The sequence below is a fragment of the Leptodactylus fuscus genome, chromosome 8 (assembly GCF_031893055.1).
Source record: "Leptodactylus fuscus isolate aLepFus1 chromosome 8, aLepFus1.hap2, whole genome shotgun sequence".
Taxonomy (NCBI): domain Eukaryota; kingdom Metazoa; phylum Chordata; class Amphibia; order Anura; family Leptodactylidae; genus Leptodactylus; species Leptodactylus fuscus.
This window is the reverse complement of record NC_134272.1, coordinates 12,904,935-12,919,429: the sequence shown is the minus strand read 5'-3', so window position 1 is coordinate 12,919,429 and position 14,495 is coordinate 12,904,935. Positions and strand designations below refer to the sequence as shown.

The 14,495-nt window shown below is 44.6% G+C and overlaps 1 protein-coding gene across 1 annotated transcript; it reads right to left on the bottom strand.

Moving 5' to 3' along the window:
• Window positions 1-2,692: 2,692 nt before the first annotated feature.
• Window positions 2,693-11,508, bottom strand: LOC142217710 (NADPH oxidase organizer 1-like). Its single transcript, XM_075286062.1, has 8 exons — window positions 11,412-11,508; window positions 9,893-9,973; window positions 9,013-9,088; window positions 7,680-7,860; window positions 5,746-5,936; window positions 5,390-5,503; window positions 5,047-5,164; window positions 2,693-3,447 (listed from the first exon to the last, which is right to left on the bottom strand). Exons 1-8 carry the CDS (start codon window positions 11,481-11,483, stop codon window positions 2,967-2,969), a joined length of 1,314 nt encoding a protein of 437 aa, XP_075142163.1. The 5' UTR covers window positions 11,484-11,508; the 3' UTR covers window positions 2,693-2,966.
• Between the last annotated feature and the right edge of the window lie 2,987 nt (window positions 11,509-14,495).

The window sequence follows — 14,495 nt, the reverse complement described above, 5'->3', positions numbered from 1 at the left end:
ATTATGCCACCATACTGCCATACAATACCTAAATAGTGCCACCAGACAATGCCATGTACAGGCAGTGTCCAAATACTAGCAATACCCCTCTGGCTAAACAACACTTGTGAAACCACAACCCCTACTGTGCCCAGTCGACCTATTCTATGTATTTTTGGTGGATGGTTCTGGGATACCTTTAAAGGGGTTGTGCTTCAAAGTCCCCCATAAACGCAGCCCCATAGAAGTGAGTAGAGCCTCGGTCACACAAGTACACCAGCTCTTACTTCACATAGAACATTGAGGAAAACTTTCGATTCCACGTTCTCCTGATCTTATACATATCAGTGTCTTTTTGGCACAACCTCTTTAAGGGTAAGTTCACACGGGGTTTCTTGGTTCGGAACCTGAGATGGAGGATGCCTCAGGTTTCAGTCCCAAAAAAACGAGTAGCCGCTACTGAATGCTGGAGCACTGCACCGGCACCCAGTCACGCACTCCGCTCCAGATTAGGCCCAATGAATGGGGTCTAGTCAGGAGGAGGGAGTGTCTTCAGGCCGGATCGCGAGGCGAAATGGCCTGAAGAATGAGCACCTCGCTTCTTTTTACGGAAGCCGGAACAAGCCAGCTCCCGGAAAAATCACCTGAGCGGCTCCCATTGATTTCAATGGGAGCCGTCTTTTTGGTCAGGATTTTGAGGCGAATACGACCTCAAAATCCTGACCAAAAAACTCAGTGTGAACTTATCCTATGTGTAAAAAAAGGTAAAATAACATAGTCCTGGTATAAATAGACGCGCACTAGTTGCACCCCTGAGGCGAACCCCAGTTCATGATGGCCCACCTTTATCCCTATGATATTGGTTCCTTCTGCCTATCTTGAACAATTGTTGGTCAGGGTAGCACTTTCCTACCTTGAGATGAGGTTTGTACAGCCATGATCTATTATTGCTTTTCCCTATGACACACCCTGTTCATTGTGTTCGCTTTCCTATTACAAACTACATTTCTTCTTGCCTTCGAATAAGCTTTACTATAGCCTAGCACAGTCCTTCTGTCTGGGGTGGAAATGGTTGTATTAACTCAAGTAGAAAATTATTTTCCTGTACTTCCTTGAGAGATCTATCATGTGTAGATCATAATCCTGTTTTTGATGTAGAAGGTTCAAAAATAGGCTCCAAATCCGTATCTAGCAGGTAAGGAATGTTGACATTGAGACATAATGGACTTTTGGTTGTGGCGAAAAAATCTCATACACGGGATTGCGGCCTTTGGATTTCACACATTTAGGCCACCGGTTCATTCGTGTACAATGCTCAGTATGGTGCTTTCTAATATGGTTCAATATGGTGGTTGCCCAAATGATTGTCTGCAAGATACCGTCATTGGGTGAATCCATGGATATGATAAATGGCATGAATCCAGCTCTACAAGGCTTCCATATCATGGACTCAGCAATGAAAATGGACTCACTGCCACCGATTTCTGTCCAAGTGTGAAACCCCTTTAAGGCCAGCTAATCTCCCTATTATATGTATTCCAGGGTCTCACAGGGGGAGAGAAGGAGAAAGATGGCAAGTTGCCCTCTTTGACAAGATATTACATGATTAATGCCGTGCCATAGCTCAATATCTCGTAAGACCACAATATTATCTAAAGATGCCACATTATAAGTGACTTTCACACGTCTTATAGATTTACAAGAAAGTTCTAGAACAGATAAAGGAACTAATGTGAGAAGAAATTAGATTAGTGGAAGGCTACAATGTAGTCATGGCTTAGACATATTCAGGAGTACAAAGAAATCCATAAACTAGGATATTTATAGAAGGAAAAATGACCAAAAAAAATGTTATGGTGTCTTAATGTTTTAGAAAACATTAAGGGAATTTATTATTACCTGGATGCCAGAAAATGCGTCATTTAAGGGTTTTCTGGGCTAAAATGGTTGATGGATCGCTGATCCTAGGGATAGGTTATCCATATTAGATCTGTGGGAGTCCGGCACCCATCACCCACTCCGATCAGATGTTCTCAACAAATGATACACAGAGAATGGAGCAGGAAGCAGACAGCGCTATTCACTGTATAGTGGCAGGACTAGGACATCAATAATTTTAGCTCGAAGACCCATTAAAATTGGTATTTTTGCAACTTTTGCTGCTTTTCCAAATGGTGGGCAGCTTCATCCCAGCAGATTTGTTACTGTGTACACCAAAAACTGGTGCAAATTATAGCTCATATCTATAGGCGAGGACCCACAGACACTATAGAGATAGGCCATGTGGCTGCCATATAGCCACTGTATAGAAAGGTCCCGTTCTGGTTGGTGTTTACTATTAGGCAAGGAACTACAATTGCCCCATGTCCCAGGTTCCCATTCTGTGCCACTTTAAGGGATCACAATACAGCCCCGCACCCACATCTTGTTGTGACACCGGGGCCCCTTACTGTTTCTCCTTTTGATATTGCATACGATAGACGAATCAATAAATCCAAATCTTCAAATGTCATCATGCTTTATTGAAATACCACTGAAATACAACATATGCCTGGTATCCAAAATGGCAGAGAATATTAGCTGCCCATACCACATCCATAGGCCTCTATATGTGCCACTTCTGTATTTCCTCCAGGCCATTGGTCTCGAAAATGTAACCCCAGCATACAATGACAACCTTAGGGCCTCAAAAGGCAAAACGAATCAATCTCAGAACAGGATGAGTAGATCCAGATCCCCCTACGATCCTGGAGATCCGGCCCATGTTGTGATCAAGATCTAAATCTAAAAATAATTCCTAAATATTATCTACTATTTACATAATGTATTATTTTAGGTAGAGAAAATTCTACTACAGCTATAGCCTTACCGCTAAGTATTTTGTGCCAACACAAGACACAATGGACAAAAAAGTTGGATTATACTGTCAGTATGACAAAAAAAGAGGCGTCTCAACGTCTTTATCTTCCACCCTTGGTCCTCATGGCCTAGAGCTGAGTCCTGGAGCCTTCTAGGGCCTCCAAACTCACCAGTGACCTCTGCAGTTTCTTCTTGGTGACCGTGCTGCACTTCTGTATGATCTCAGATGGGTTGGGTCTGGTTGGGACCCTGGGTATGTCGCTGAATGACGCAGTCGCTGACAGTGATGAATTGGAGGTGTTCAGTGAAGAGCGCCCACTATTGGAAGAACCAAGTCTACTATCTAAGTCTGAATCCAGATCAGATTTGGATTCGGACCCAAGTGACGTGGCCCCCAATGAGTGGGACCGTTCTCTCTCGCTTTGTTTCTGTTCGTCTATTGATGGTCGGAAGGCTAGAAAGGAATTCGAGTCTCTAAACCACTTCTCTTCCAGCAGATTGGGAGTGGAAACATAGCGTTCCCTGCCGAGGATATGCTGAATCTTCTCACAGGGGTTTGAGTACGGTTTAAGGTAGAGAGAAGGGATGAAGCCAGTTCTTCTGTTGTACCTGTGGAAATTTGGGCATAAATTTATAAATGATACTGGAAAAAAATGCACGCTTTCTTTCAGAAACAGCGCCACCGCTATCCATTGGTCATGAGTAGTATTGCAGCTCTTCTCTAAATTAAATGAGGTTTAGCTGCAATACCACAGACAACCTGTAGACAGTAGAAAGTGACCATTTTTTTTCTAATCCACTTCCCTGTCTGTTAGTGCTGCCCTCTCCTGGTGACATCACTAGCAAATAATATAATATATTGATCATTCCATTGAGTCAGGCGTTCCCATTGAGGAGGAAGCCTCATAGCAAAAATCAAAAATGACCTTTAGCCACCCAACCCGCTCATCCCATGACACATTGCCGTCACGGGAGACGCACATTTTATTTCACTGTATTAAGAGCTGATGTTGCAATAAGACAGGTGAATAGATCCTTACGTCATGTCAGCCCAAAACAGGGCGGTGAGATCCATAACATCATTAAACCACTATAGGTCATGAGTCACTTTTAACTGGTATTTTCTTCAGAAACCAGTCTTGACCTTTTACTATAAGGGCACTGTAGTACCAGCCCGGACACTCTATACCTCCCCTTCTTAAAAACAGGGAAATCATTTTGCTCATCTGAAATATTTTGGCGGCATACGTTTCCTAATCACCTACAAGTCTCTTGAAGAGTTTACAAGAATGTCTTGGGGCATGAAAATTTGCATTCTGACGTGTGAACATCCTGCGTGGCTGCAGTGCACCGGCATCCCGTCGCGGCATTCTGCTCCGGATTAGGTCCGAATGAAGAGCCTAATAGGGAGGGAGCCTCTCGCTGCAGAATCCGCGACGAGATACGGCATCTTGCTTCTTTTTTCCACTACTAGCTAGTAGAGATGAGCGAGTACTGTTCGGCTCAGCCGATCCGAACAGCACGCTCGCATAGAATTGAATGGACGTAGCCGGCACGCGGGGGGTTAAGGGGCCGACCACCGTCAAAGCGGAAGTACCAGGTGCATCCATTCATTTCTATGGCGCGTGCTGTTCGGATCGGCTGATCAGAACAGTACTCGCTCATCTCTACTAGCTAGCGGAATAAAGAAGCGAGCAGCACCCATTGAAGTCAATGGGAGACGTTTTTGGCAGCGGGTTTTGAGGCGGATTCCACATCAAAATCCGCAAGTCCATGTGAACAGACCCTAAGCATATTCTCAAAAAACTCCTTTAGTCAGAAGTCTGGCTTTCAAAACCAAAAACAAGTTTCAACACAACCATGTCTTGACCCATGAACTCAGTCTTGACTCTTGGTCTGGTCCTGAGTCAGGTTATTTGTCATATACAGGGTCTGGTAGTCAGGGGGGAGGGGGGCAGCAGAAGTCTAGTCCCAACTGTCTCACCTCTGCCCTGCAGCCCCAGTTTGGTCTCCAGTTTAAGACACCATCATTGAGCTCTGTCTCAGGAGTCAAGACATAAGAACATCTACACTAGCTACACTTATAATTTCCAGTTATTTACAGTCACTATTTCCATGTTCGGACCAGACATAGAAGTGAGCAGTCAACTTAAAGTCAGGATGATGGTGTTTTAGTTAAAGAACCAAAAATATACAAAAACTCCTTACCTGATGAGCCACCAACCGGAATCGGATTTTCTCAAGACTTCCACCACCACGCCAATCCCCACTGAGAGTTCATCTGAATTCTGAGCCTCAAAGCTCTTTATCACTACGCACAGGGTACCTGGTCAGAAGATGGCGAGAGTCAATGCCGAGAGCAAAACTAAGGCCTGTGACTACTGTGAATGTTGTAGTCCACTGTGAGGGTCCTTGGCCCTTCTGTTAGTCACAGAACTCCCGGGTCAGACCATGATAGAATCCTATTTGGTATTTTGCAGGTATAAGTTGCAGATCTGTGGGGGTCTGAACATTGGATTTTCTAAAGATAGGGGTGTAGACAACTTCTTACCTTCTCCTTCACATTCTTTGCCGATGTCGTACTCTTCTGTATGCCTGTGATCCTGCAGATAAGGCGCTGGAAACCATGCCAGTTGTCGGTCTTCGTTCTCCACCAGCCACCAGCCTGCCGTAGAAGGGAAGTCGTGGTCAATTACATATTTGTAGTTCACCTATACGGCCACTAGGTGGACTTATATCTGCATAGATCAATTGGCTTAAAGTTTTTGTATGAGATTACATATAAGGGTCTGCCCTTGTGCCCATAGACTGTGTCTGGGATTTACCAGAGCTGTAATACCAGTCGTAGCCTATTGGAGACTAGTGGCGCTGTTTCTAGAAAAATAACCATCTCACAGGGTCACGTACCAGTGCTGTCCTTGAGCAGAACATCAAGATTTTCACATTTCTTCACCCTGAATGGCCTGTTCTTCAGATCCACCCATTCGAAGTCTGCCATACACATGTATTTGGGGCATATAAGAGGAGCGGAGATATTGGGGGTGTGAGATGAAACCATTCGCGTCTCTTCTTTTTTCTCAGACGGCATGATGACCAGGCTGAAAGAAAAGATGTAATACCAAGATTCAGTCTTAGATGGCGTTCTCCAAGGAGACCAGATATTGACCTGCACATAAAAGTCTTCTACAGGTGGATTCTCAGCATACCTCCCAACCGTCCCGAATTCCGCGGGACATTCACGAATTCGATGTCCTGTCCCGGTCAGCGGGAGGTATGTCCCGGATTCAACTCAGATCTGCATCCGGAGGACGAAGATCTCAGTTCAATACATACTCAAGTTGAACACATCCACTAGCCACTGTGCTCCGGTTAGTGGATGTGTAGGCGCAATGTGATGACGTCACAACTCTGGATGTGAGACTGGGGACAGAGTGGCGGGGGAGCGAGGAAAAGGTGAGTATAAGTGTTTTTTTGTGTTAAACATTGAGGTGGAACATTATGAAGGGGGCCCATGAAACTGAGGGCAGATGAAGGGGGGGGGACGGCATGAAACTGTGGGCAGAGATGGGGGGACATGAAACTAGGGGCAGAGATGGGGGGACATGAATCTGGGGGCAGAGATGGGGGGACATGAATCTGGGGGCAGAGATGGGGGGACATGAAACTAGGGGCAGAGATGGGACAGGAAACTGGGGGCAGAGATGGGGGGAAATGAAACTGGGGGAAGAGATGAGGGGACATGAATCTGGGGGCAGAGATGGGGGGACATGAATCTGGGGGCAGAGATGTGGGGGACATGAATCTGGGGGCAGAGATGGGGGAACATGAATCTGGGGCCAGAGATAGAGGGACATGAATCTGGGGGCAGAGATGGGGGGACATGAATCTGGGGGCAGATATGGGGGGGACATGAATCTGGGGGCAGAGATGGGGGGACATTAAACTGGGGCAGAGATAGGAGGACATGAAACTGGGGGCAGAGATGGAGGGACATAAATCTGGGGGCAGAGATGGAGGGGACATGAATCTGGGGGCAAAGATGGGGGGACATGAATCTGGGGGCAGAGATGGAGGGGACATGAATCTGGGGGCAGAGATGGAGGGACATGAATCTGGGGGCAGAGATGGGGGAACATGAATCTGGGGGCAGAGATGGAGGGGACATGAATCTGGGGGCAGAGATGGAGGGGACATGAATCTGGGGGCAGAGATGGAGGGGACATGAATCTGGGGGCAGAGATGGAGGGACATGAATCTGGGGGCAGAGATGGGGGACATGAATCTGGGGGCAAAGATGGGGGGACATGAATCTGGGGGCAGAGATGGAGGGGACATGAATCTGGGGGCAAAGATGGGGGGACATGAATCTGGGGGCAGAGATGGAGGGGACATGAATCTGGGGGCAGAGATGGAGGGACATGAATCTGGGGGCAGAGATGGAGGGACATGAATCTGGGGGCAGAGATGGAGGGGACATGAATCTGGGGGCAGAGATGGAGGGGACATGAATCTGGGGGCAGAGATGGAGGGACATGAATCTGGGGGCAGAGATGGGGGGACATGAAACTGGGGAAGAGATGGAGGGGCGACATATAATTTACGGGTGACTGTAGGAGGATTATACTGTGTGGCGGCACATGAAAAATGAATGAGAATGGGCGGAGTCAACATAAAAGTGGGTGTGGCTAAATTTGCCACGGTGCCCTGCCCGTGCCGCACATTTTGTCCCTCTTTCGGTTCTTTAAACGTTGTGAGGTATGTTTTCAGGCATATTAAACAATCACTGAACTAAAAATCCACATCTTATAGAAGATTCCCAAGAAGCCTGTGAAGAACGTCACCTGTCATCGGGGAATGAAGGATTCAGGTCGCAATGATGTAGCGTGAAAAACTGAACCACAAAATCACTCTGTGAAATCTTGGCGTCCAGCTTCAGCAGGGAGTGTGAATAGACCTCTAGGAGTCGCAGTCGTTCTAAGAACCTCTTGGAGGCGTTCCTCTTTGTCACCGTCCTGGGGGCGTCTGAAAAGAGTCAAATCTGTTGTATAAAGTAGTTCTCCGGCGTAAGATCCCATTTATAGAATCATGCTGCCACCTGCTGGTCACATTCAATTATGGCAGGTACACCTTTTAAATCAAATTATTGCTTCTACTACTGGATATAGATTCTTCTGATATCTATTGCAGCTCCATTTATAAAGGTGCTAGGACGGATCCATTTAACCCAAAAAAGTCAAACACAGCACCATGATGAACAGAACCTTAAATGAGTTGTCCAGGGTAGAAAAAATATGACTGCACTCTTCCAAAAACAGTGTCACACCTGTCCATAGGTTTTGTGCGGTATTGCAGCTCAACCCTAGTCACTTCAATGGAGCCATACTGCAATACCGCACACAACCTATGGACAGTTGTGGCACTGCTTGGATGACTCAGTTCAATAAACTTATAAGGGATCAAGAGCCTTGAGCAATAATGAAGGAATTCCCTCCCCCTCTTATTGCTTCAGAATGGCCAGGAGGAGTCCTGAGTGAACCTTGATTATTTTTACTATGCTGTAAGTCACTGTATTTCTTACTCAAGGATCTCCAGTGTGTCCATGACTGTGACCTGTTCAGGGCCATCGCCTCTGATTAGGTTTCACTTTTCTTGAATCACTTGGCCGCCAAGGACGAGCTTATTAAATTTCATTTCCTACATGATAAGGATGAGTAACACTTCCTGATGACTTCTGATACATTCACCATTGATTTGCTAAGATAGAAGAACATTCTTTACTGTTTCTAGAAGAATCTGGGCTGTTCCATGTCCTTAAAGTGCATCTGCACCTTTTATTATTAGGTCATTTTTAGGTTCAGTATTCTGCACTGATCAATGTACTAATATATCTTTATGTCACCCAAAGCTTTATTTTTCTGATACAGAGCTCCAAATTTCCTACATTGTCATAACGGTAAATGATTACAGCCTGCCTGCCTGCAGTCACCACTAGAGGGAGCTGAAGAGCTTACTGTGTATTATAGAATTCAATGTACAGTTTGAATTGAGCTCCCTCTAGTGGTACCTGCAGGAAGTCAGAAATTTATCAACAGACTTGCGTCTGAATTCTGGCCAATCAGCAACCACACCCACTGGCGGGGTCTACTGAATTCGGTTTACGAGCGCTCTTCTCACCTTTCAGTTTGGGCAATGTTCTCTCCGCCTTATTCAAAGCTCCGGCTTCCAAAGGGAATTGCTTCTTAAGATCTCTCTGAGGACAGAAGACAAGGAATATGAGTATCCTCAAATCTTAAAGGGGTTGTCCAGGAATTGTAAGGAGGAGGTGTAACATAAAAAAGCAAACTCACCTGTCCCTGCACCCCATTGTCTTCCACTGGTGTCCATGCTGTGGCCTCATCGCCAGAAGTCCTGTGACCCCCATGACCACTGTGACACCAAAGGTCGCTGGAACCAGTGACATATATGAGTGACATCACTGTTCTCTTGCCAGGGACCACTGACGATGAGGCCACTGATGATGAGGCCACTGGTGATGAGGCTACAGCTTGAGACTAAACAGACACCGGCGTTAGACAACAGAGCGCAGGGGACTGGTGAGTATGATTTTTTTGTGCTACACTATCCCCAGCGTCCACAGGGATAGTCCAAAGCCTCCCCTTGAATACCAATTTATAAGGACGGGCACACTAGCACTTCAGAAAACTCAGGGCCCCCCAATCTCCGGACTGCGGAGGGTTCCAGTAGTCTCACCCCAATCAATCATACATTTCTCACCCACCCTATGAAGAGTCCTGTAACCTATAGTGTAGTATTATTCAAGGCAGAGTGACCTAAAAGAGTGCCCATCACTCCCTGGAGGACCCGGCACAACCACATATAATACAGACAACCTATTGGTTTCAATGGGAACTGCAATACTTAGTTTCTCCTGTGATGGCGCTGCAGGGAACTGTTACTTAAGGATTTCCCTGTAGATCATAGGTGATCATTGGGAATCCCAATCACTTTCATTGAAGTAAATGGCAGCTTTAAATGGCAGTCACACGCCGCTTACCTGGAAGTTCTTAAAGTCACTAAATGTTCTGTAAATCAGGACCTTGTTCTGGTCGGACCACGAAACCAAAAACATGTACGTCTGGTAGAGAGGAGAGGAACGTAAGAGAGCAGGTTATAGGTATCAAAGGTCCAAATACTGGCGGTGAGATATTCTATAGAATTGCAAAATATCTGCATAATAAGCTTCACCCAATGGCTGATTTATACAGTAGTGTGCAAAAGTTTTAGGCAGACGTATGGGGGGAAAAATGCTGCAACGTAAGAGAAAGGGTAACAACATGAAGTGAATGAAGTAATCCCATCAATATTTGGTGTGACCTTTACCCTTTGGAGGAGTCCTGGACGTGGTGATATGGCCCCCACAGAAATAGCCCTGATCTGACCATCATCCAGTCTGTCTGGGATGTCATGAAGAGACAGACGGATTGGAGTAAGCAACATCCACATAAGATCTGGGCTTATTTCTCCAAGATGGCGGGAACAACCTCCCTGCCGAGTTCTGCCAAAAACTGTCTGCAAGTGCCGAGAAGAACTGATAAAGGGCAAAGGTCACCCCGAATATTGATGGGATTTACATTTCCCTTCTCTTCATTCACTTCATTTCGTTCACTGACAGAAATAAACTATTAACCTTTCGATTTCTGAAAGCATTCTTACTTTGCAGCATTTCCCTCCCCACACACTCACATATGCCTAAAACATTTGCACGGATTTGCCATTGGATGGTGTTTTTCATGCAGATATTTAGCAATTCTGTAATTCAATTTTCATTGAAAAATCTTTTCAAATTCACAGAAAATGATGTCGAAAAATTGCAAAATAATTATCTAACAATTCATTTAAAAAAAAATCACAAAAAATACACAAATACAAATATGTAGAAAAATTGCGGTATAAATAATTATCTAATAATTAATTTAAAAAAATCACAAAAAATACACATATAAATAAAAATATGTAGAAAAATTGTGGTATAAATAATTATCTAATAAATAATAAAAAATATAGCAAAAAAATACACATAAATAAAAATATATAGAAAAATTTCGGTATAAATAATTATCTAATGACTAGTAAAAATATAGCAAAAAAATACACACATATAAAGAAAAAAATTATGTAGAAAAATTGTGATGTAAGTGATTATCTAATAAATAATAAAAATATAACAAAAAATATACATATGTAAATAAAAAAAATTATATAGAAAAACTGCAATATAAGTAATTACTTAATAACTAGTAGAAATAAAACAAAAAATACACTTCTATAAATAAAAAATTACGTAGAAAAATTGTTTTATAAATAATTATCGAACAACTAGTAAAAATCTAGCAAAAAAATACACATATACCAATAAAAAAAAAAAATTACAAAAAAAAAACTATACGAATAATTTAGCAAAATTGTGAAATCAAATCTTGAATATTACAACCAAGGATCGCACAGGTTACTGTCCGTGTCTCTGCAGATATAAGGCTGTGATATAATATGACTTATAAGATCCCGGCTCTTACCTTCTTGGTACCGTGCTGCATTAGCCCGATGGCTTCAACATTGACGGGATGTCGGCTGCTACTTTCCTTCATCTTGGTGAGGATGCTGCACTGAAGTCTACAAGTCAGATTGCTTGAAGCTTGTATAGCTAGCTAGATATCTGCAGGCCAGAAAGGGAGGGGGGGGGTGCGGGTTCTGTTCCTCCGGCCAATCACAAGGGCGCGTCTGCTTACTTTTACTAATGACTTAACAAATCATTGTCTTTTCTTGAAAGAAAAAAAAAAAAAAAAAATTGGCCTGTCCTTCCTGTCTGCACAGGTGTCTACGGCTGATATGAAGGCGGACAGACATTCCTGACATAGCAGAGCTCTCCGGCATATGTAATAATAAATATTCATTAAAAAAGGATAAGAGGTCAGCTAATAGTTATCTGATCCCTGTTCTGCCCGGCGTGTTATTTCCATAGAGGGTGGGGGATAAGTAGTGGCCAAATATTTCCATAGAGGGTGGGGGATAAGTAGTGGCCAAATATACATGGCATTATGTATCTGAAGGGGACAAACGTCAGGACAGAGAAGGATAAATCCTCCCTCTCCCATTTCGGTTAAAGAGGACCTTTCACCAACTCAGTCTCCTTTCATCCTTAGTAGTCACCCCTCCACCGATTCTGGTGCCGTTTGATTTTTTTGTCTAGCTCCCACCAATCCTGAGCAATGAGTGCTGTTAGTTTTGGTGACTGATATGCTAACTAGACTCCCTAATGGCAAGTGGGTGCTGTCAGGCAGGAGCAGGCAAGGGAGTGTCAATCAGAGCTCCAATCAGAGGTGGACAGTGTTGGGCTACGGTCACACCTGCGTTCAGTGACCATTTGGGGATTCTGTTCGCCATTCTGCTTGAAAAATAGGGGAGAAAAATTCAGCCACTTGCCGCTTTGTCTGCACCTGACTGACACCACCCACTTGACATTAGGGAGTCTAGACAGCATATCAGGCACCAAAATTAACTGCACTTATTCCTCAAGAATGGTGGGGCCAGAAAAAAAAATTCCAACTTTGCCGGGAAGGGTATCTATTACAGGATAAATAGAGCTTGAACCGGTGCAGCTGGTGAAAGGCAGGGCCAGTATTAGGGGCCCCAAAGGGGCCCCGGGATCCGCAGAACCAGACCTTTGATCTGATGATCCGGATCAGAGGAGCCCTAGTTACAAGTGTATTGGCGTGCTGCTGTGGACATGGATATCTATGGTAGAGCAGGGAGCTGTAGTCCCTACTCTTACATAGATCACTACAAGAACAGACCCCATTATAGTCTATGGGGTCCATGTGCTTTCATTGCTCTCCGCTTTTTAACGCGTTCGGTATTCTGTTTGGGGGGGTCCCCAAGCCCACTCCCCAAATGGAGGTGGGGCTATTTATAAGGGGAAACTATTCCTGATAGGGCAGGGGAAGGGGGGAGTATTATTTATAAGAACAAACTATTATTAGTAAGGTTGAATGATTATCCATAAGCAAGGGAGTATTATGTAAGGGGGCGCTATAATAACTCATATATCAATGCCGCTGGAAGTGCAGCCCTGACCTCTGAAATGACTGGATATGATGGTGTTGGTATGGCGGCTCCGCTTTTAGTTTTGCCTAGGGCCCCACTTTGTCTAAAACCGGACCTGGTGAAAGGTGATCTGTACACATTGGAAAAAGCTGCTCATTCTAGTAAAACTGGTGGGACCCATTAACTAGAATATCATGTCTGTGACCAAATGACTGTAATATAACTTCTTCCCCCGGAGCTCTTTGGTTATTCATCTCTCCTTACTGGGTGTCTGATTTTGGTTTTACTCCTAATTTTTCAAGATTTGATTTCTCTAATACTTTTGCTTGTGGTGCTACAAGTTCAGAGCTCAGTAGAGGTGAAGCTTGTTCTCTGTCTCTACCCCTCTATAAAGGGGTAGACCACAAGTAACCTTCACTTGCCCCCTAACAAGATAATATTATTAATATGTAGATATGTATCAGTACATTGGTATTACACCCTGATGAGTCCAACTACCTGCCTTGTGCATTAGGTCATGATGGAGTTTCTATACCATTCTAGTGCTCAGTGGGGTCCCAGAGCTCAGACCCTCTCCCATCACAAACTTATCCCCTATTGCTATTAGATGAAATAGTTGAAGTTAAGCTGTGAAGTACCAATCATGTCCAGCAGTTGGAGCTGTGAAGCAGCTAGATATAGGATATGGCACGCTGTATATACTAAATACCCAACGCCCCTACTTCCATTGTGCCACTTATAATACTGGTGCTGTGTATGTGGCAGAGGGATCTTCAGGTTTCCTGGATTTTGGGAGCTGCCGCACTGTCCCAGGCAATGGGTGGTATGTCTAACATCATTCTGTCCACACTCTGCTTCATCATTCAGGCTCTGTAATGGACACAGACAGGCGCAATGTCGTGAGAGTGGTGGAGACCCAAAGATGGTTTGTTTTGCATGTTACAATCCGTAATACGAGGCAACACTATACGGTGCATGAGCCGAAAGGAGGTATTACACTGTGTATTATACTGTCCTGAGAGCTGCAAAGGGGCATTCTAGTGCATGGGGGTCACAAGGAGGCATTATACTATTTGGGGGTCTTAAGGAGACAGTGTACTGTATAGGGGCCACAAGGGGATTTATATTGCATTATACAGCTGTTTGGCCACAAGGGGATATTATACTGGATAAGGGACCATATGGGAAATGTATCCTTTGTGGGGACCACTGGGGGACATTATACTGTATGGAGGACACAAGGGGGTCATTATCCTGTGTGAAGGCGCTAAGAGAGGCATTATACATGTAGGGACAGTTAAGGGACATTATACTGTGTGGGGGCCACTGGGGGAACATTATACTGTGTGGGGGCCACTGGGGGAACATTATACTGTGTGGGGGCCACTGGGGGAACATTATACTGTGTGGGGGCCACTGGGGAAACATTATACTGTGTGGTCACTTAGGGGGCATTATACTGTGTATGGAGCACTTAGGGGTCATTATATTATGGATGGGGCACTTAGGAGGACTCATCACTGTGTGTTACACAATGGATGACACTATTAGGGGGC

What these genes read in the sequence shown, in the direction of transcription:
- LOC142217710 (XM_075286062.1), bottom strand. Translation starts at nt 11,483, where the DNA reads ATGAAGGAAAGTAGCAGCCGACATCCCGTCAATGTTGAAGCCATCGGG. An exon ending in AACATTGCCCAAACTGAAAG is followed by an intron (nt 7,861 to 9,012) that starts GTGAGAAGAGCG and finishes GACTCTTTTCAG; the next exon opens with ACGCCCCCAGGACGGTGACA. An exon ending in CAAAGAATGTGAAGGAGAAG is followed by an intron (nt 5,165 to 5,389) that starts GTAAGAAGTTGT and finishes TCTTCTGACCAG; the next exon opens with GTACCCTGTGCGTAGTGATA.